This window comes from Nannobrachium achirus (genome assembly GCF_963921795.1).
Source record: "Nannobrachium achirus genome assembly, chromosome: 1".
NCBI lineage: Eukaryota > Metazoa > Chordata > Actinopteri > Myctophiformes > Myctophidae > Nannobrachium > Nannobrachium achirus.
In genome coordinates, this window is record NC_137810.1 from 38,200,857 (window position 1) to 38,223,566 (window position 22,710).

General features: G+C 41.6%; 2 protein-coding genes across 2 annotated transcripts in view; both read left to right on the forward strand.

The window, feature by feature from the left end:
* Window positions 1–469: 469 nt before the first annotated feature.
* Window positions 470–6,224, forward strand: LOC308287572 (claudin-1-like; the record flags this gene model as incomplete). Its single annotated transcript, XM_080728799.1, has 6 exons — window positions 470–683; window positions 1,101–1,265; window positions 2,001–2,076; window positions 2,686–2,846; window positions 4,172–4,182; window positions 6,117–6,224. 6 exons carry the CDS (start codon window positions 470–472, stop codon window positions 6,222–6,224), a joined length of 735 nt encoding a protein of 244 aa, XP_080584925.1.
* A 14,766-nt stretch (window positions 6,225–20,990) lies between these two features.
* The window catches only part of p3h2 (prolyl 3-hydroxylase 2), a 106,263-nt gene continuing 104,543 nt past the window's right edge, over window positions 20,991–22,710 (forward strand). Inside the window, exons 1-2 of the mRNA XM_080733859.1 lie at window positions 20,991–21,284; window positions 21,430–21,645. Of these exons, the coding sequence (XP_080589985.1) occupies window positions 21,075–21,284; window positions 21,430–21,645 (426 nt within the window). The 5' untranslated portion in view covers window positions 20,991–21,074. The remainder of the gene's footprint in view (window positions 21,285–21,429; window positions 21,646–22,710) is intronic.

Consider the following 22,710-nt stretch of genomic DNA (forward strand, 5'->3'; position numbering starts at 1 on the left):
AATGCAAAATATAGACCTATCAACAAAATTAAAAAAAATGTATTTACAGTAAACAATATCAGGGGTAAAAATATCAGGGGGAGGTAAGGATATATAGGCTTTATCTTTTTTTTTACCAGTTCCGAGAAATCACTTATATATTTTGATATTTCCTAAGTATGTATCATCAAATCCTGGAGATGTGTGTGACTGTGAGTTCAGAGTCAGACCCTCCCCTTCGCCTCGTCTTAAAAGTGAGAGCGCAGCGCATTGAGCGCAACCCAGCAGGATAACGGTGTTCAGCCAGAACCGAGATATACAAGTTCAACAGATTTAGACTAAAATACCACGTAGGCTACGTAGACCGCGCCAGTCAGCGACGATTGACTACGTCTTTATAGGCCTGTAGCCCTAATTAAGCTGGTTAGCGGGCGCTCCTATTTTCTTTTTAATTTATTTATTTTTGCGTTGTTATCTTGGATAGGCTACCATGGCAAGTTCAGCACTGCAACTTCTGGGCTTCTTGCTGTCACTGGGAGGTCTGGGCGCGACTATCGCCGCTACTTGCATGGTGACATGGAAAAGTTACGTAGAGAGCAGTCCCTCTGCGAGACAGATCCACCAGGGGCTCTGGATGACCTGCTCAGGTTATAACCACAGAGAGACCAGCTGCGAATTACACGAGTCACTCTTTGACCTGCCAAGTAAGTAGGCCTATAGGCTATAGGGTAGGCTATTCTTTTCATTAAATTCCAAAACTGTCTGTAGCCTAAATTGTGGTAATCTCAACTCAAGTAGCCTATCACTAAAACAAATTCAACTTGTGATTGAGTCGATTTTTTGCTAGTTATTCAACATGAACATGGCAAATATGTTTTATTTATACTGCATAAGGTGTAGATCAGAAGTCTACCTGGCCATTTGGCCAAGACTGCAACATAGAAAACGTCTGAAAATGAAAATATTAACTGTAGGCTACCCTCATAATCAGTCTGAGTAAGAGAGAGAAAGGAATAATATGAATGAGAGAGTGGATGAATGATGGCAGCTGTCCTAACCTAAACAAAAGAATAAAGAATCCTCCCTGTGATGGCACAGCTGACACCCTCTCTCACCTGTAGTTGAGATCCAGGTGACCAGAGCTTTGATGCTGTTCAGTATCTTCCTGGCCTCTGTGGGTGTGCTGGTGTCCACAGTGGGGATGAAATGCACCCGCTTCCTCGATGGGAACGACAAGACCAAAAATGCTGTGGCCATGGCTGGAGGAATCATGTTCATGCTTTCAGGTAGGTGCAAGCATGCTACAGGCCTAGTGTAGACATCATGAAAAGGGGAATCAGGTGGGACAAAGATGTCATTGTCCATCCAAAGTAAAAAATTAAAAGCCTAGAAAAAGGCTAGAATTAAATAATTGTTAAAATTAGTTTGTTTGTTTTAGAAGATTGGGCATGTGTTTTTGCTTTATTTAGGTACATGGTAGAGAAGAGGAATGGAATGCATTTGTAGTCCTCAGGTCAGAATTGTAGGGGGCTGTTGTTGCAAATGGTCGACACACTATCCCCAAAATATTAAATATATTATGTTTTGTGTAACTAGGAGTAGTCTTACCGAATCTGTTGAATAAAACACAATCACACAATCAACCAAAGAGTAGAGGGCCCTTCAGACGAAGTGCGGTTGCCGCAGGGGCTCCCGATTGGGTCAGCAGGGACCGCGCTGTGATGAGACACAAACACACTCGCTCAGCGAGTAAACGCTGCGCGGTATTTCACAAAGATGACCACAATCCAGCTATCGCCGCCCGTGTCCACACGCACGAACGAGCACGCGCGCAGGGATTTCACGGGACCGTGCCCGCTCGCCTCGCCACCCCAAAACTTCTCTGCGCGGCCAGAATAACCGCCCGCCTCTCATTGAAAATGAATTACTATAGGACGTGGCGACCGCGCTCCGTCTGATAGGCACTTAAAGCTTTTATTTATTTGAAAGTTACAATTTAATAACTTTACGTTGTCTTCCAGGTATCTTGACTTTGGCCATAACCTCCTGGTATGCTAGAAAGATCGTCCAGACCTTCTATGGAGCACACCACCAAAAGTACAGAACATCATAAACATACACCCGCTTGCACATACTGTATAAGAGATTAACGTTGCATATGTGCAAATAATACACATACTGCAACATACATGCTTACACGTACATTGCACGCACGCACGCGCACCCACACACACACACACAGATGTGTGAACTTAAAAAATGATATCTTACACATACTCAGGCATGTGCATGTACATATAGGAGCCTAAGAGGCCAAAGCGCAAAACCTCCTATCTGCAAATTTCATGATTTTTGGATTTCACTTGAAATGAGGACAACAGGCCATGCTTCAACTGGTCAGTCTGTCTGCAAGATCCTTCTGCCCCTCATTTTTCCAAAAATGTCATGTGACTAGAAATAGTAGATAGGTTTTAATGTTGAACACACATTTTCTTTTATATTTTCCCAACAAAGTGAATTTTTCAGATAGGAGGTTTTGCGCTTTGGCCATTATGCGTTTCTTATTGGCTGACCTCCATTTGTGTGTGTGTGTGTGTGTGTGTGTGTGTGTGTGTGTGTGTGTGTGTGTGTGTGTGTGTGTGTGTGTGTGTGTGTGTGCGTGCGTGCGTGCATGCGTGCATGTTTGTGTGTGCCATCTTTCTCCAGATATGAGTTTGGCAATGCAGTGTTTACCAGCTGGGCCGGTGCAGTCCTCATGATGATTGGGGGTGTTTTCTTGAGCTGTCGGAGATGCTCTGATTCCAGCCCCAGGCCATTAGTGAACCTCCCCAAGCTCCAGCCGAAGTTCCATCCAACTCCCAACTCTGGTACTGACTATGTCTAGGATAGAGTTCAGCAGAGAAGCCAAGAGAGATGTTTGTACAACCACATCCAGACCCAGCCACGCAGACTCTGTGTTCTGTGTGGTTCTTCAGTGATAATATCATTTCCCACAGTGGGATCAAATACAGTAATACATATATTACTAATGTACTCACTGCAACTTCAAATTACAATCAGTGGAGTTTTTATAAATGTTTTGTTTTTAGATCTGATTAATTAATACGCTTGTTTGTTTGGTTTATCAGTAACAGTAACAGCAAACTATTATTGCGAAAAGTGCTGGTTTATACCAAACGGTGCCTTGTGTTTCATTTCCTGTCGAAAGGGCCATTAAAGGATTCTACAGTATTTTTTAGAATCATACGGCATTGTACAGTCTTCTATTGCTGGAGGCTTGCCTTGCAGTGCATTCGTTTCACTGACTCTGTACGATTATCAGCAAAGAAGGTTTCAACAGTTACAGTACTGTTGAGAGCACACGTATGCCGTAAGGATTTGAGATCCTCATTTTACAGTATTCCTTGTTTGTATATGTTGTTCTAATTAGATAATTGTTGTATCAGTTTTATCATTTGTCAGATTGTTTTTTTTTTTTATCATTTGTGCAGACCTTTGTACAGCAGAGTTTAAAATGTACATATATTTTTAAATCAATAATAAATCTTTATTTTGACATTGTTTTAGTTGTAGTTTTGTGCAACCTTGTTTTTCTTAATCTTAATCTACTCTCAACTGCAAAATAGTTTTTTGTTAAGAGGTAACGTACAAGTTATACTTCCAGAATTATTTTGAATTCCCCTTGCATCTAGTCTTCAGAAGTGTTATTACACCAATGATGTGATTTTTCATCTTGTGGATTAAACTCTGACATCACTTAGATAATTTCAGTAGAGATGGCATTTATCAGATATTAAATTGCTCTTTTACACAAAAGAAAACACACCAACTCCTCCCTTCTCCCCTGAATTATTATCCCTGCTGCCATGCCCTAAACAAAACCATATAACTCTCTCCTTACCTTCCTCCTGTCTTATCTTGTGATGGCTAGCACCCTTGTCGAGTGCTAGCCCTAACGCTCGCTTGATCATTATGATCAGAGGGATATTGTGATAACACTGGCTCAGACCATTGCACACATCCCGGCTCCAGGAAATACAAGGTGTGTAGAAGAATGAGAGTCGAGGACAAATCACCGCTGCCATAATCTGTTCTGTTCACACTGCTGCTGCGACCACAGTCAAGCAAGCAATACCAGATTATCAACCACAACATCAGACTTCTAAACAGTTTATCTTCTTGCATCCATCAGACGTGCAAAAGGTGCTGCCTATACTGTATGCCTTGTTACCGTTCTATTGAACTGTGTATTATACCTAACTTGAAGTTACTTTTATATACTATTTATGACTTTGAATCCACATCACACTGAGGACATCGATTTGAAAGCTACATTTTATGCACTTCATGTGTTTCTTCTTCTGTATTATTATTCTCCTATTTCCCTACTTTTACTTTTCTTTTAACTGCAATACTGAGAGCCTGCACAAACAAAAACTTCATCGACTTTTGCCCACCCACTCTTTGCTGCTACCCTAAACAGGGCTCTCCGTAAAACTACACATTTCCATGGTATCAAAAATTATAATAAAGAGCTTTATGTTGCTTTGCTAGATTATTTAACTTTCTACCTCTTCTCTTTCACTTCAATCGCGGTAAACTCCGAATTTCACTATTGGCCGCCAACTCGCGTTAATAGGCCCCTCAAATAGTTATCATCTACAACGCACATCAAACAATATACACCACGTCATCGCCTCACCCAATACTTTATTAACGTCTGTTTACATTACAGACGTGCGTGCCACTCGATTGTATAGGTCACCATTTGCGGTGTAACAAATTCTATAGGTCACCAAATGGGGTGTAACATTCCAGCCACACTACACACGCAGTCACACACTCGCCACACATACACTGCCTACACATTTCAGCATTGAAAAACAAACATCTACTGCGGACCGCGACACAGACAGCTATGCCAAAGAAAAAGAGGACACATTCTCTACACGACGCAAGCATCTATCTATGCTCTCCAAGACGCACGCTTCTCTCCAAGACGCACCACCTATGCTCTCCAAGACGCACGCTTCTCTACTGCAGACCGCGACACAGACATGCCAAAGAAAACATGTAGGACATTATTCTCAAGACGCAAGCGTCGACGTTTGCTACCAGCAACAGGTAATGTACTATTCACTTTGTTTGCAGCGATTTCATCCTGTTGCTTTGTGTTGCGTGTGCGCGCGCGTTGCGGTTCGTCAGTGTGTGTATGTTATACTTTAAACGTTTCCTCTGTTACTTTTTTAATTTCGCCTCATTTCTTGGCGTGCTACGCAGAGTTGCGCTGGTGTGTGTGTGTGTGTGTGTGTGTGTGTCTTTGTCTTTGTGTGCCCTGGCGGCCTGGCCATGTTTGAGCCTTAGTTTACAATGCTTTCCCTTGCTTCTCTCTCACGCTGTGTGTGTTTACCATCCCCGCATCTGCCTGTGTGTGTTGTGTGGAGTACTTTACGCACTGTGTGTGTGTGTGTGTGTGTGTGTGTGTGTGTGTGTGTGTGTGTGTGTGTGTGTGTGTGTGTGTGTGTGTGTGTGAGAGAGAGAGAGAATGTGAGTGTGTGTGAGAGAGAGAGAGAGAATGTGAGTGTGTGAGAGAGAGAGAGAGAATGTGAGTGTGTGAAAACGCACACAATTCAATTCAAAGGAGCATCATTGGCATGAGAAAACATAGTTTACATTGCCAAAGCAAGTGTCACAAATAAAATAAAAACAGTTGGAAATGGGAATAGGGGTTACAGCATTGTGTAAACACATGTAGCATTGTGACATTTACAGTCCCTAACCCTAACCCTAACCCTGCCTTTTCTGTTACTCCCTTTCTGAAGCTGCCATCACAATCTCTGCAACGTCTGTCTGACGCAACTTCCTTTCATGGACAACTGCTTCTTCCCCATTGAGGTAAAGCTCCTGCATTGTAACGTGTCATTTCTGACTAAGCTACATAACTCCTCACAAACATAGTTCTTACCACTTCACATCAATAACACTGCTGAATCAACTTGGACACTGAACCAGCTGTCATTTCTAACCTCCCTCCCCCATCAACTCATTAGCTCTGTTCCAATCAAATCTCTAACTCATGACATTTCTTTTAAAATGATGCCTCCAAGTTCCTTATCGCACCTGTGCTATCTGTTCAGGTCACCTGCCAGCTCCACGACCCCGCCCAGGGCAGGCACCACCAGGACAGGCCCTATCTACAGGGCACAGGCAACAAAGTCCTCTGCCTTCCACCACACAGGATCTGATCCAAGGCTTCTAATCCAATCCTCCAATGGGCCCCACACCAAATATTCTATTCATTCATACACCTTTGTAAAATATATCATTGCATTCATTTTGCGTGGTGAACTTTCTTTTAAATAAAATATTAAGGAAAGAAACACATAGTTTTCATACATCTGTGCATTGGAACTGTACTTCATAGAGAAGTGCTTCTTCCTCATTGACCTAATCCTGTTGCATTGTTACATCTGTCATTTCTCAATACTCTATAGCTGATGCTATACAAATACTCTTACCTTTTCGTGTACTACATGGTATTTTTATACTCTATTATACTCTTCTGTCATGTTACCCACTATTACATCCTCGAAACTTACCTACAGCAGAATATGCTGTGTATTCTACAGATATCTATTGCTCTCCATATTTCACCACATGACTGTGAGGGCCGCGCAGCGGCCCGAACTCTAGGGTTTTGCGGCCCGAAGGGCCGCAAAATTCTAGTAGTATTACATTTTCCATAATGCCTTGACCCGGTTACATGAAGCCCTGACGCGAGTCACAAGGAATCCGCTGCAGAAATGTATTCCGTCTTACCATTTGTCCCTTTCATGGCCATATTATGTGGATATAAGCTTGTCCCTATTTGCGAGTTGCTAACAATTCTTTCCTTGTCCCTTTTATGCCCATGGAGATCCCTGATGTCATCAATATTAAGCCCATATCTTGGAATGCCCATATATGGACAAACTGTGTCAGTCTCATGTGGTCTATGACGTCAGACATCTATGATGTCAGTCATGTCCATATTTGAGAAAAGTTGCATTTTTGCATTTCCATTTGAAGTCAATGGAGAAAATTAATTTACAAGAAAATTAATACAAATGAAACTTTATATAACGTATATCTTAGCAAAATGCAAGCAGACGAGTGCCGACTCCCGATGAAGCCGATCGATTTTCATATGGCCCAAGTGCGTGCCACCAAAACTGTGGGAGGAGTAGCGTAGCAAAATTAAGTTTATTTGTTTTAAAGAAAGAAAATAAGTTGGACAAGTAGGCTACTATAGTGGTTGCCCTGTTAGTCCAACCACAATAAAATATACAAAGGCAGTAACCATTCATTGGTAATGGCTGGCTACATAGGGTGAATACTGTTACAATATAAACATAAAGAACATCTGGTGTGGCTAATATTGCTTAATGATGACATTCCATGTACTGCTTCAGTGAATTATTTCCTTAACAGCAAATGTGCTTTGTTTTTCCTCACTGATAAGGAAGTGCAACAAGAGAGTTGAAGACCCTGTGAGGTGCATGGTGATGAGGACTGTCTGCAGGCTTAATGTGTTCTAAAGAAGAGGGGTTGGCAGATCTGTATGAGATTATTAGAATCTTTATTGTTTTACCACATCGAGACAAGATAATCTCAGCCTTGCCATTCAGAATGTGTGTGTGTGTGTGTGTGTGTGTGTGTGTGTGTGTGTGTGTGTGTGTGTGTGTGTGTGTGTGTGTGTGTGTGTGTGTGTGTGTGTGTGTGTGTGTGTGCGTGTGCGTGTGCATGCTTTTGTGCGTGCCGTGCAAGCGTCTGTGCGTGCATGCACAGACGGTGGGACTACACCAAAAAATGTGCACATACGCGCGTACTGTCCGTGAAGAGGCTCGCGTATGCGTAAACGCTCCAGGCTACACCAAGGAGGGAGTATATGTGAGGAAGACCAGATAGTCTGTGTACAAAACGCATAGGCGTGCTTAAAAAATAGAACCGATCCTATTTTTAGGGAATGCGTATCCGTGGTTGGCGCTATCCGTACGCCTGGTGTAGCCTGCTGAACTGACATACATTGGATCTATCCAAAACGCACATACGCGCGCGCGCCCCGCATACGCACGCATACGCACTGACGCGCGCGAAACGGCTTGGTGTAGTCCCACCGTCAGGCGCTCTACAGACGGACAGCGGTTGCCGCCGGGGCTCCCGCTTGGATCTGCGAGGAACACGCCGCGGTGATACACAAACACACTCGCTCTTTGAGTAAACGCTGCGCGGTATTTCACAAAGATGAACACAATCCATCTCTCACCGCCCGCGTACGCATGCACAAACGAGCACGCTCGCGGGGATTTTCACGGGACTGCGCCCGCTCGCCTCGCCGCCTCTAAACTTCGCTGCGCGGACGAAATAGCCGCCCGCCTCTCATTGAAAATGAATTACTAGCAGGCGGTGACCGCGTACCGTCTGGAATCCCCTTAAGGAGCTGGTTAGGGTTGAGGACTGTTTGAAAAGACCCTTTAATGTACCTTGTACCTTGACCTTGTACCAGTGAACTGTACCGTCATGAAACTGTACCTTTTCCTATGCAAACTTCTAATAAAGTCTTCAATCAATCAATCAATCTTCTCAGACTTCTCTGGTGCCTAATAAAGTCTCAGCATCAGAAGAAAATCAAATGTTTATTATGTTACAGATGTAATGCTGGTTAAAAAAATATATATATTCATTAGGTTCAAAGTAGTCCAACAAATCTTGCTAATTCTTTTATGTTGGCAGTCTTTCTTTGTTAATTCGCCTCAAATGTGAGTTATTTCCAAGCTGCACCGCAACTGTGTGTGTGTGTGTGTGTGTGTGTGTGTGTGTGTGTGTGTGTGTGTGTGTGTGTGTGTGTGTGTGTGTGTGTGTGTGTGTGTGTGCGTTTGGAGGTGGGAGGGGTGTCACTGAAAGTGCAGTTCCAAGAATATCATTTTATGAGGAAATCACCTAATATTTCTTCATGTATGTTTTTCCTTTTCTTGGAGGGGCCTACTCTTAATCAGATATTTGTAATTTATTGTTCTTCCACTCCTATGCATGATAATTCCTCACAACCAACATGTGGCATATAACATTGCATATAGCATAACGCATTTTCTATATATCACTTCATATTATAGTGACCTACCTTTTCATCATCATCGTTACATAATTCAGTTATATCATCATTTTAATGCGATTGATCTACAATTCTACATGTTTGGATATACATTTCTCCTGACCAAAGAACACATATCCAACTTCAAGTCATAATGCACAATTCTAAAATAATAGATAAATATAGAACATTAATGTGAATTATTAATGCAAGGAATATCAGCTATGTACCAATTAACCAATATCTTATTAATTAGTGGATTAATTATAATAAAGTAACGCTATATCTATAGCAGTTTCAAGTACTATGAAATGTATTACTATAGTATTATATATTAATTTTGATTGATGATACTTTGAGAATGTCTTGTCAGTTGTTTTTGTTGTTTTTCTTTGTTTTTTTGTTTTGTTTTTTGTTTTGCTTTTTTGTAAAACTTAGTGATCACATTCGTCATGTTTCTTTTTATTTTATGTTCTTTCCGTTAGATTTTTGGTGTGAAAAGGATAGGCAAAATAAGCCACTGGCTTCAGCCTACACCTTTTTTTTATGACCAAAATAAACTACTACTACTACTACAAGGAATCACAACTTTTATTCTTATGCATAACGTTTTTACACGTATGCAATGTTTTGGAAAGATGATTAAGAGATTCAAAGGGAAGTGAAGGTGAAGCTATGGAGCAATGTGATTGGGTGTGTCTGGGGCATTCAGCCATGAGGTCAGAATGGTCAAAACGGACTGGTTTAAACAGGACTTGGTCAGCATGTACTGATATACTTCAGTCATGTGCACACGACTGCCTTAATTTAACTCTGAGAGTGCAGAAATGGACCTATAGAAATGGTCAGAGCTTAATTCTGAAATAGGCAGACGGTTAAACTTACAATGAGAATTTTATACTATGTAGAGCAGTGGTTCTCAACCTTTTCAGGCCGTGAGCCCCCCCAAAATAATCATATTTGAACTGTGTCGTACCCCCCACCCTGACAAGCACTTGGAATGTAGGAGTTGAGGCATTCAATGTTGTTCTACAGAGAAATATTGTGAAAATAGCCATGTGAGCTTGTAGATGGGCTATTAAAATGTCTTAAAAGTCCTTAAATTGTCACTTCCCTGTGATCTGGGGGACCTCCCACCCCCATATCATTTGAGCTCCAGTGATGTAGATGAGCAGTGGTGGAAGAAGCCCTCCAGCTTTTTACTCCACAAGCCTAAAGGCCCGTACACATTGAGCAAATCCTTAGCCTCCTTCAAAATCACCTTCAGGCAGCTGCTACCCGTGACTTGTAAATAGACTAAGCGCCCATGCTCCCCCCCCTTTTCTGCCTTTGTATTTGATGTTATGCTTTTGAAACTGATATTATCCTAGATAAAGTACTATGTTCTATCCGTCTGTCTTTCAATGTTATATGAGATACTTAAAGTGTGGTTCCTGTGGAAATAAGCCTTGGCTTTCTAGGATCTCCTTTTAGTTGACCTTGTACCAGTGATTTGTACTGTCATGAAACTGTACTTTTTTTTTATATAACTGCTTAAATGCTATATAATTACCCAGCCATTAACACCAAAACATTATTACAGCCCACACTTCTTAAAACCACTTAAAACGTATGTAGGCCTACAGTATAGTTGACCGGGGACCTTGACGCCCTCCTTTTCCCCTCTAGTCTACACCAAATCTCTTCGTCGAAAACAGTTGATCTACAGCTCAAATGCATTGCATTTTGACATATTGTAAGCTGGTAGATTTGTGTGATTTAAGTACCAAACTTTAAAGAACTCATTATGCAGTATGGCCCATTTCATAAAAATCGAACCTCTGTTCGAAGTGGAGCTGTGTGTGTGTGTGTGTGTGTGTGTGTGTGTGTGTGTGTGTGTGTGTGTCTGTCTGTGTGTATTGCAGGCTGTGTGTGTGTGTGTGTGTGTGTGCGCGCGCGTGTGTGTGTGTGCCTGGCCTGGCCTGGCCTGAAAACAGCGCCCCTCCCTTAACATGTGTGGTCATAAAAGGTACTACACAGAGGCTACATACAGACAGACCCACCCACCCACCCACATACCTACACACACCGCCACGTATAGGGAGCACACAGCTCCAATAATACAATTGGATTTTATGTGCTGCCAACATAACCTTTTTTTTGTATTACATCATAATGTATCAGTTAATTTATGTTTTGCATTCATCTAAATCTGCATAGTAACTAGTTACTGAATTACTGAAAAAAGTACAATATTTGACAGATATTAAATATTATTTGACAGAAGATACTCACATTGTAAAAGCATATAGGTCTACTGTAGCTATGTACAGTATAGCCGAATCAATGTACTTAGTTACTTAGTCTACCCCGTGATAAAAATAATGAGGGGGGGGAGAAAAAATAATTAGTGAGATGACAGCACAATAGTATTGTTAATCTTTCAATAGAGGCACAATATAATCGTACATTTTTAGAGGTTAGAGGTTCTTAAACATTTCTTCCACATTCCCTCAAATCCACCGTACCCCTGCAGTAATATAGGTTTCCTGAACACTCAGACTTTTCCTTCCTTTCTTATCTTCAGTGAGCTGGAAGGAAAAATATTCACTGGCAAAGCGGCACCTGTTGCCAGAACTGGGAGTGCGATGAAATTCACAGGAAAAGGTGTGTTAGAATGTCTACTGTCTATTGTCCTTCAGCCAACATGTCTGTCCTCAGTTGTCTGTTTTGAAGAGGCAGGAGGATTTTTGCTGTTCTGCATAATAGTTCTTGAGTCTGTTCCAAAATGAGATTTTCACCATTGTGGGAATGGTGATGTATTCATATATATATAACATATATAACATATATTTTAAACATTCTTTTAAAATGTTTGAAACCATATGAAACAGACCGTTACTATGTAAAGGTAATTTATGTGAGAAATGTAATCTATTTCCAAATGGTAAAATGTTTTTGTAATTATGTTCCCCCTTAGTAGTAAAAAGAACTTAAACATACACTTACAGTAAGTATAAACAAATAGCAGCATAGGAAATTACTTATTTTCCTCCAATGATGAATGAATGATAAACTTACGTTAATGGTTCCCAGTGGGCCAATAGAACTATGCCCACACTTACCTCCCTCGCTCTCTCTCCCGCCACCCATTCCTCAATACTCATTCCATGTGAAAATAAAACAGAAAGGGGGGGAAATGATATGAAAACAAGCATAGATTTTATTATATCTATTCAGAAGACCTGATAAAAACCTCTGATCATGACGATAGACCTAAGGATTTTCACAATCTACTGTACCAGACAATGTCAGCTTACCTTTTTGTGTGGCTCTATAAAGAACATTGAACTATGAAATGTCATCACATTGATACCTTCATGATAGTGCTTTCTAAAGTTCTCAGGTTCTTTCTGGATGGAATGATATCAGGCTGTTGTAAATCTTCTCAAGTGTTGCTTACCCACTCCCTTCTTCCCAGCTCCATTAAAGAAACCAAAATACTTTCACACATTGTGAAGCCAGATGAAAACATAAATTTGCGTTGCATACACACTCACTGAAATAGACAGTGCAATATATCACCACACGGTTAGAAATAACAAAGATGGACAACATCAAGCTTATCAACATGCAGGCCAGGGGAGTCATCCGAGTTCAGCGTAGGTCAACTACTAAATGAAATCCCACACAGCAATGAGGAAAAGCATTATCTTGCTAATGTTTACAAATCATGCCACATTCTCTAAACATGTACTGTGGATGGGTAGAACTTACACACTTATCATTTATTTGAACCATTTAAACTGGCCAGGATGTTTTGACCGTTTTACATTCATCTTATGACAAGGCAATTAATCAACAGAAATACTATTTCATACAGTAGGCTTACTAGGCTTACTAGGCGTTAGGGCGGCTGTAGCTCAGGAGGTAGAGTGGGTTGGCCAATGATCCATGGGTTGGCGGTTCAAATCCCAGCTTCTCCTGTCTACATGTCAAAGTGTCCTTGGGCAAGACACTGAACCCCAAGTTGCTCCCGGTGAGCTGGTTGGTGCCTTGCACCGCCACCGGTGTATGAATGTGTGTGTGAATGTAATGCACATTGTAAAGCGCTTTGGATAAAAGCGCTATATAAATGCACCATTTAGGCTACATCTCTGACCTGCACGTACCCTGCTGTTTTTCTACAGAAGTATATAGTTTGGGTTAATTTCTTCTGTCCTTTGACCCTTGACAATGTCATAAGACCAAGTAGAAATTGGACTTACAGTAAGTATAATACTTTGTTGCCACCGTGATGTCGTACAAAAAGGCATTATACTACTGTATGTATATGGATAGACAGTATACACAATTGACAGAGGTGCTACTATAAATGTGCTTATTTGACACACACAATGTTTGTCTGTGGGGCTTTCTACAATACGTTTTAATAATAACTGTGCCACTGTATGAGACATGCTACAGAAAAAACATGGCAAAGACATCTACATATGCTGACAAACACGTATGTCTAGCCTACATAGACACTTGTGTGATGTCTTATATGCCAGGCACAGAATGTACTGAATGTAACAAACACAGCATCCTTCAGTTTAATCACACGTGTTCCACCTAGTGCAGATCAGCCTATGAGGGATACATAGTCCTGATACTGTAAAGCAGACACATAATGAAAACTTTTTTTGTTATATTATTTTCTAATCAACTTTATATCACGTTTGTGCTATGCATGTATAGTTTCTCAACAACATCCTCTTGCAAACTCACATAACACACTCAAACCTGCATGTACTGTCCATTCCAGTGCTTTGCTCAAGGGACTTCTACCACAATTTGAAGAAGCAACCTCCATTGTTGTACATCAAATTGTGAAAGTAGCTGATCTACAAGCTTGTACACAGACAGGTTCAGAAAGTTCAGAAAATCTGTCATATTCGTTAATCGTTAAGCAACACGGCCATACAACAATGCCAGTTATGCCTACTTCATTTATATTGTATGAGTCTAATGATAGCTGCCTCCCATTGTGGCTATATCTTCAGGCTATTTACTGTACATAGTCTTGAAGCCTACTTACAGTTGACAGTATTGACTGCCCTCTGCTGTTGAGATAGCATTTACACTGCTCCCTATGACCTTGCTCACATCGGCAGTGACGACAAGACAAAGTTGCCCTCAACTTTGTGTCACCCAATGCTGAGCAACATGGCATGAGAATGAGCGACTTCATGCGCTCCATATTCGGACAGAACTCCATATATGGTTGACATGTAGCTCCTTATAGGGATCATTATGTGGTTTATTTATTTTTTTGTGATTTTTGGGGTGATTTTTTAAATTGTAATAAATGTTTCTTTAAAGTTCTTCACGCCCCTACTACAGTAAAGTTAGCAAGCTTCTAATCTACCGTCCTTTGGGCTAAGGAGTGTAACATAACATCTTGTGTCAAAAATAAACTCAATATTGATGTCATGATGACACGGTTTGTTTGGGTATAACACACACAACATTTGGATGAAGCTGCTGTGAGAACTCTCTATATGGTTATGTCACTCTGATATACAGTATGGTTACATCAGAGTCATAGTGACGGGGGCCCATGGAGGCCTCTGCTGCAGTGGTCCACCAACCGACTGACCGACCAACCACATTGCCCATTAGGCAATTCTAATATAAGATATTTATTATGTTGTTGTGTAGCAGTAGCAACATGTTCAGGCAGTGTGTGACAATAACGTTCCTTGTGAATCAAGGACCACAGTTCATGTCTCCTCTCTCACCCCCCTTGGTGTCCCCGGTTTTCTAACCTACTAAATCTAAATAAAGCACAAAATGACAAAATAAACAAAACTAAAAAATAACTATAAAAATAAAACTATTGGATGGAGCCTGGTGGCCCAGCCAGTGAGTGCACTGACCATAGTAAGTTGTAAGTTGCGAGGACAGTTTGAATACGGCTCCCCTCAAACCTCATGTCTCTCCTTTCACTTTCTTAAATTCTAAATCTAAAGCATGAAATGCCATAAGTAAATCAAATAAATAAACTAAATGACTGTACTGTATGTCACTGTTACAGAAACCCATCCGTTCCTCTTTGCCTCCCACTAACAGATCCAGTCAGTACTTATTCTCTCTCAGTCAACAGAAAGGTGACTTATTCTCTGTCACCTTTCTGTTGTTCTCTGATACAGAGAGGGTTCTTATTTCTGTGTTTCCAGTGTGAGTTCACACACATTTGATGAGAAGGTATGTTCTTCCTCCATTGGGCCCAAGTGTCCTTTTCAAGAATCAGTTTGCGTCTCTTGTCCTGTTCCTCCCTCTCCTCCCTCAATTCCTCCTGGAGTGGGATCGGAACATTTTACCACTAGTTCTCTAGTTGAACATTTTCAGGACCTTCTCTGTTGTCTTCAACTCTGGAGAGGTATCCGTCCTCTTCCTGAACATCCTCCATCTTCTCTCGTTGATTATATCTTCACTCCTGTGCCCATCAGAGACAAATGTTTGTGACAAAGGCAAAGCATCTTTTTTCTTTCTCATCATTTGGATTCTCTCCTCCCACTTCTTCCTTTCTTCCTTCAAGGCTGCAATTGCCTGGTAGTTCCTTTTCTCCTGGGCTTCCACTTGCTCCAGCCGCTTTTCCACTCTCATCTCTCTGGTCTTCCTCTCTTCCTCCATGACTTTCATCTTCTCTTCTAGCAAGAGGAGCCTTTCAAGCAGTTTGTCTTTTGTCTCATTCCATTCAGCCTGGAGGGTGATGTTCTCTTGTCCTGTCATGTCTCTCCTCTGCATATAAAAGTGACCAAACACAAGTGTTGCTGCCGATGACACGACACCAACGGCCAACACAACATGAATACCGAAGACATCAGTCATTTGTAAAGGGTTTGATGCATCAAATAAGACAAGACTGCTGGTGTAAGTACTAATGGGCCATTGCAGCTCTGACAGGTATTTATATCCCCCAAACTCTCCCAAATTGGTGCATCACAGCTGCACACTGACTGCAGAGAGTATTTTGAAAAGGTTTTGATTGATTCATTTTATTAGACAGAAATACAAACAGCAAACATAAAAGGATGACAAAATTGTTTCCATTGAGGTCCTATATATTTCAATTCAACAAAAGTAAAACACCAAAATCCAAATATCATCTCACATGTAGTGTGAGTGTGATCTCATGCTTGGGGGAAGCAAGCTCTATAATTATGTCATCTCACATACCAGTAAGACGCCCAGAGGGCAAGGTCACGCACATGGCCGCGTGCACATGGGCGCATGCACATGGGTGTGTGCACGCATCAGCCTGGGTGACAATAGACTGCTGGAAGAGCACTGTGCTTTGGCATGAGATCAACTTTCCCTCTGCGTCCTAAAATAAATATTGGCACTTTGGCTACAGTGTGTGCGGCCGCTTCTTTGTCTTTTAAAGACTATATTAATGGGATCAACTTTGACCAAAATAATGCACAGAGCTGGTTGGTTGTTTAAGTTGTAAAAATGTGGACGTATTTTCACAAATATGGAGATTGACGTCTGACATCATACATGGGCAATCCCAGAGATGGGCTTAATATTGAAGACAAGGACAGGACAGAGACAATGACAGAATGAATGTGCAAGTGTGACTCACGTTACGGTTGGTTGTTTAAGTTGGACAAAATGTGGCCATATTTTCCCAAATACGGATGAGCTGGGATGGCGAGGAGCTCATTCGGCTTGAGTTTCTTGCAGGTGGGATTTATGGCTCTTTGAAGTGAGCCGAGCCGGATCTCTGCGATCCGTTCCTTTTCAAAGAGCCGTTCAAAATACTACATGTAAAAAGTACAAACATTCTTTACTACAATGTACACAATACACAAGTAGAAGTGTAATTAAAATGTACTTGAGTAAAAGCACTAAAGTAATGGTATCGAAATGCACGGAGTAGTTCACCCCCCAAAATGACTTTTTTTCTATTGATTTACTCGTGCTATGGAGACTTGAGTTCAATAATGTGTTGTAGACTATTTGTAGCATTCCTAAGACAAAAATATGATTATAGTACATTTAGCCCCATATTGAATAGAAAGTACTCAATATGCAGAACGTCACATTTCACAGGTTTTCCAATTAATAACATTTGGAAAAATCATTTGAAAATAGCAGATCTACAAGCTCACAATGTGTCGCAACGTGACACATTGTGAGCTTGTAGATCGGCTAATATTTTCAAATGGCGGAAATGTATATGGCCAAAATGCAGGCCTATATAGGGTTGAAGTGATTTGTAATTATAATCAAAATCTAGAAAGTAACAAAATAACTAAAAGTAACTAAAATGAGACAGTATTTTGAACGGCTCTTTGAAAAGGAACGGATCGCAGAGATCCGGCTCGGCTCACTTCAAAGAGCCATAAATCCCACCTGCAAGAAAATCAAGCCGAATGAGCTCCTCGCGCTGGGATGAGGTGTCACGCACTGGGCTTAATATTGATGACATCAGGGATCTCCATATATGGAATTAAAGGGACAAGGACGGAATTCATTTGCAACATCATTGTGATGTCAGAACAAGTCAACTATATCCTTCTATCTGCTGAGTTGGGATGAGGTGTCATTGTGATGTCAGAAGAGTGACGGATGGACAGACGGACAGATATGAGCTGGAGGTTTTCATACTAAGTAGCGACCTACGGTTGCAATAAAACACTATGTACAGGGTAGGAAAAAACAGGGGTAAACGGGGTAGAAAAGGGGGTGGGGGTTAACAACTTTCTAAGGAGAAGTGGTAATTATCTCCCCCTTTGGCCTCCTGGAAGGTGGTTTTTCAGTTGTAGTTTTTTTTTAAGTTTTAAAGGAAGCCAGTGATCGACATTTTTAAGGGATGGGGATTGTTCTTTGAGTTTGTTCTAAAGGTGGCTGTTACCAGATCGTTGTTGTCGCTCCCTCTAGTATAGTGGCTGTGGGTGTCGCTCGCTCACTTTGTGAGGTACTTAGTCAGATATGCCGGTATTGGGGGCATTGAGGGCAAAGTTGCATTGACCACTATTGAAAGTCAATCCCATTTTGAATTGCTTCTACCCTGAGCCAGCTTAGTCTATCATAATGTGATGGAAAAGGGTGGGTCATGGGCCCCAGGCCGAGAATTAGTCGAATCTGTTTGTTTTGGGACGTTTGAAGCTTGGTCTTTAGTGTCATTGAGATGTTGGAAAAATAGGAAGTGCAAGCATAGTCAAAGTGGCATTGAATGAGGGCTCTGGCTAGAGTCAGTTTGTTGACAAGAGGAAATTCTGTTCTTGTTCTTTAATTAACTGTTTTGATCATCTTTGATGCCATGCTTTCACCTGTCAGTTTGTTGTCAAGGATACAACCCAAATAAGTAACCTCTTTGCTAGAGATTGCTACGGTATGTCATCAACTCTGACCTTGAAATCACTTAAATTTATTTGTATACGCCTACTGAGCCGGGAATGTTTGGACCCAAATGGAATGGATTCTGTTTTGTGATGTGAAATGCTATGGTATCAGAGATAAACACACATTTCTTATGTGTTGCCGCCTAATGGGCGAGTCATAGATTTTAGTACAGTGTTTGTCCATTATGTCCCATGGGGAGTCTCTCTGTGGCTAATCTTGCAAACCACTTCAGTGTTAAATTTCATGTGCATTCTGCCAGCTGGCAACATTTTTGAAATTATCCATTAATGCAGGGCTACTCAACTTTAGATGGCTCAGGGGCCACTCAGCAAAATACAAAAAGTCAAGGGCTGCAAGCTAAAAATGACAGTCCTATTGTGGACGTTTAGACAATGATTTTATAACACACTACATGAGCAGTCTAAAAATTAAGGAAACACACAGAAAACAGCCAAATTTCCATCTATAAGGCCAAACCTCATTGAACAAAAAGATTGTCATGGAATGATTAATGATGAAATGATGAAGTTTCTTCTTTTGGAACAAACAGAATAGCAAACAAGTTATAATTATATTGTCATTGGTATGACAGACAATCAGACATGCCACAGGTTGAATAGTGCTGCATTAATGCATGGAACCTTTGTGTCTTTTTGTCTGTCTCATGCATAACTCAAGCAACATCTGACCAATCAACTTCAAACTTTGCAAATGCTTGAGAGTACCCCAGGGTGTGTTGGACCAGTGGTTGTCCAGAACCGAAAATCCAAAAATCTCTGTATCTGTCCATCTGTCTATGCCCTATCCCATTCCATGGAGTTCTCTGAATCTGTTTGTCTATATACCTTTTATCCCCATGGCAATCCCTGATGTCACCAGGCTGGCCTTCAAAGTACTATGATAGCAGGTACTGCATTGCGTACTCGACAACAGGTATTCTATAACTGGGTGGAGCATGCGTTCCCAACTTGCATCGTTCCCTATAGATGCACAAAACCTGTGTATGTCTGTCTTGCTCATAACTTGAACACTGTCTGACCAATTTGCATGTGTCACAGAGGACCCACGGGTGTGTTTTGCTGAGTGGGAATTTGGTCGGACCACCAGCAGTTGTTCAGAAGTGAAAATCCAAATATCTCTGTGTCTGTCTGTAAAAAGATAAGAAAACAAAGACAAATAAATAAACAAAAATAAAGGTATTTACAGTAGGAAGGGGAGTATGGGCTTTGTCTTTTACCAGTTTCGAGTAGCAGCCACCTGTAAAGTAACTTTTCAGACTGTTTTTAAAGGAAGTTAGGGATTTACATTCCTTTAAGAGGTATAGTAGGAGAACAAATTTGATCATTTTTTAGAGACAAATCTGGGTTGAACGTGATCAGTGAGCTGCCTCTGGTGTTGTAATGAACATCTTTGAAGTTTTGGAAGTATTTTGACAGTATAGCCTATAGGTCTATAGCTACTGGATTATAATATCATGAGCATATTCACTTTAGTGAAGCAAGTTAGTGTACAATACATCATGTTTGGTGCTTGGAAATTATTTATTTGTATTTACCAGTATTTTTGTTCCCATGCTTTTTTGCAGTCTGTCTGAGATCAGTGCTGAGAATAGATAGAGGCCTAGTTTTTGACAACCTCAAGAGGGAGACAGTGCCATTTAAATAAAGTGATTGCCTGAAGTACATTCACTCCAAAGTCAAGTTTGGGAAGTAGAAGCACTCTACCTTACAGAATTCCTACTGTAAATCTAGTTCGTATGCTATGATATCTTACCAAATTTCCATTAAAGTAGACTATGACGTTTTTTTTATAAATATAGGCATATATCCTTTCATTCTGGCACAAAACGCAGGTCTAGGAGCTTACACAACATTACAAGCTTGTTGATTGGTGTTGGTCTACAAATAATGAATAGACTGAATGAAAGCCATAGCCAACATTTGAGCTTGTAGATCTGCCATTTTCAAAAGATTTGTATGGGCCTACATTTGAAAACTTGAAACTGGAGATTCTGCACAATGATAGGCCTACTTTTACTTTTGGTACATTAAGTAGGCCTATTCCGGACTTTTACTTAATTGTAACTTCTACATTGCAATATTGTATTGATACCTTTACCTTAGTAAAACATTTGATATTTCGAGTAAAACATTTGAGTAGACTACTTTTTCCACCACTGCGGAGTATAATAATTACTAAAAGTCTGTGTTTCCGAGGCTAAATAATTAGGCCTACTAATTATTAGGCTTTATTGCATGGACATTCACGTCTTCGAGGGGGAGGAGTTAGCGGGGAGAGAGTGGGGGTCATTACAAAATGTGTGTCCCCGACAACAAACACATCCCATGTCCTCCTCCGCCAGTGAGTGCGCTACTCTGATCTCTCTGCCGTCCTGAACTCAACCCACTACATGAGCGATCCTACGGCGCGTTCTTAAATGGACGATCAAACGCTCGTTGCATTGCTTCGGTGACTGACAGCCGCTCTGTCTGATTCTACAAGACAAGTCGCTCCTAGGTTTAAAAAGACTACTTTGGAATATAGCGATCGCTCGCTGGTGCGCCAAGGCGGAAAAAAGGAAAAGAAAATGGATGTAAACTTTTCACATTGTGGAGCCGTGGTGGCGACGGTGCTGATGGCTGTCTTATTGTCCTGTTGTTGTTCGGCTGATGTCCTTGAACCGTACGATCTCTTGTATGACAACGCGGTCCAGTCCTTCTACAACAACGACTACGAGAGCGTGGTGCGCTACATGGAGGCAGCGCTCGGAAGCTACGCGGAGGTCCGCCGGAGCAAGGTAAATAATGGCTAAATAATGGCAATGTAGTAGTATTACCTGACATGACGGGACATAGTCTGCATTGAGCTCTTTTATAGTGCATGATGGGGGACTCCAAATCAGTAACAGACTCGACACATATTGACTGATTGAATACTTTAAGGTGCGGTGTCGGCTCCGCTGCCAGGACCAGCATCCCTTGGACGACGTCGCCTCGGAGCTGCAGTTCTTCGACGCGGTCCTCCGGAGGTCCGCCTGCATGAACGCGTGCATCGAGGACAGCGTCGGGACGCAGTCCATGCACAGGGTCAGCGAGGATGTCATTCAGGACTTCCAGAGACGGATCCCTTACAACTTTCTCCAGCAGGCTTATCATAAGGTAAGTTAACGGGGAGCACAATTGAATGTTTATTAAGGGGACACAGAATGCTGTAGGCCTATTCTCGTCTCAAAAGTCACGTGAAATGCCCATTCACTGGTATTTTTGAGGGCAAGACAGACCCACACCCCAAATTCCATAGCCTACAGTGCTTGATTTATCAACCGGCCATTCAAGCCTTCTTTGCCAACGGGGGGGAATGTTTATTGCTGCTCCCTCTGGTCTAAATCAGTGGCTCTCAGAGAGAGTGTGGTGGGGTCCAGAGACCCACGGGGTTCCTTGAGGGGGTTGGGGTTCCAAATGGTTCCATTTTGTTGGCCTACAGTAGGTCTACACTCTCTGGTGGTCCTTTTAAAAGTTTGAGAACGACTGGCTCCACGCGCTGCATTCAGCTGTAGCTGCTCTGCTGCTTGGCAACGTGACGCCGCCTCGCACATCTCATTATAACAGAGCGCAGTAAGGTGCATAATAATAATGCACAAATGATAACTGCAGTAGGGGCCTAATTACTGTACTGTACATCATTGGTTCTCAAAGTGGGGTCCGGGGACCCCCAGGGGTCCTCGAGGGAGTTCCAGGGGTCCCCAACTAAATGATAGTTAGGAACCAAATAGACCCTTATGGGTAACTCACTCACTCACTCACCGAGTTAAATAAACATTGATTTTACAATATAAATGTGGGTTTCAGAGAAATACCATTAAATGGGGGTCCGTTGCCTACTGCATGACAAACTGGGTGTCATTGAAATTAAAATGGTTGGAATCAATGCTAGAGCCGTATAAAACGTCTCTTATGAGGGTCCTTGGCATATCTTTTCAAATGAGGTTCTGCGGGCTAATACATGTAAATTTGGGGGTCCTTGACATGAAATAGTTTGAGAACCACTGCTGTACATCTCTCACCGTCGTCTCATGCTGTGAGAGAATTGCATAGATATTGTTGCAAAGTGGCTGACAGACATTCTCTCTCTCTCTCCACACTAACGGTGGGCTTACTGGGCTATATATTGTCAATATATTACACCCTTCCATATTTCATTTATACGTTTCAGGGGCACCCCCA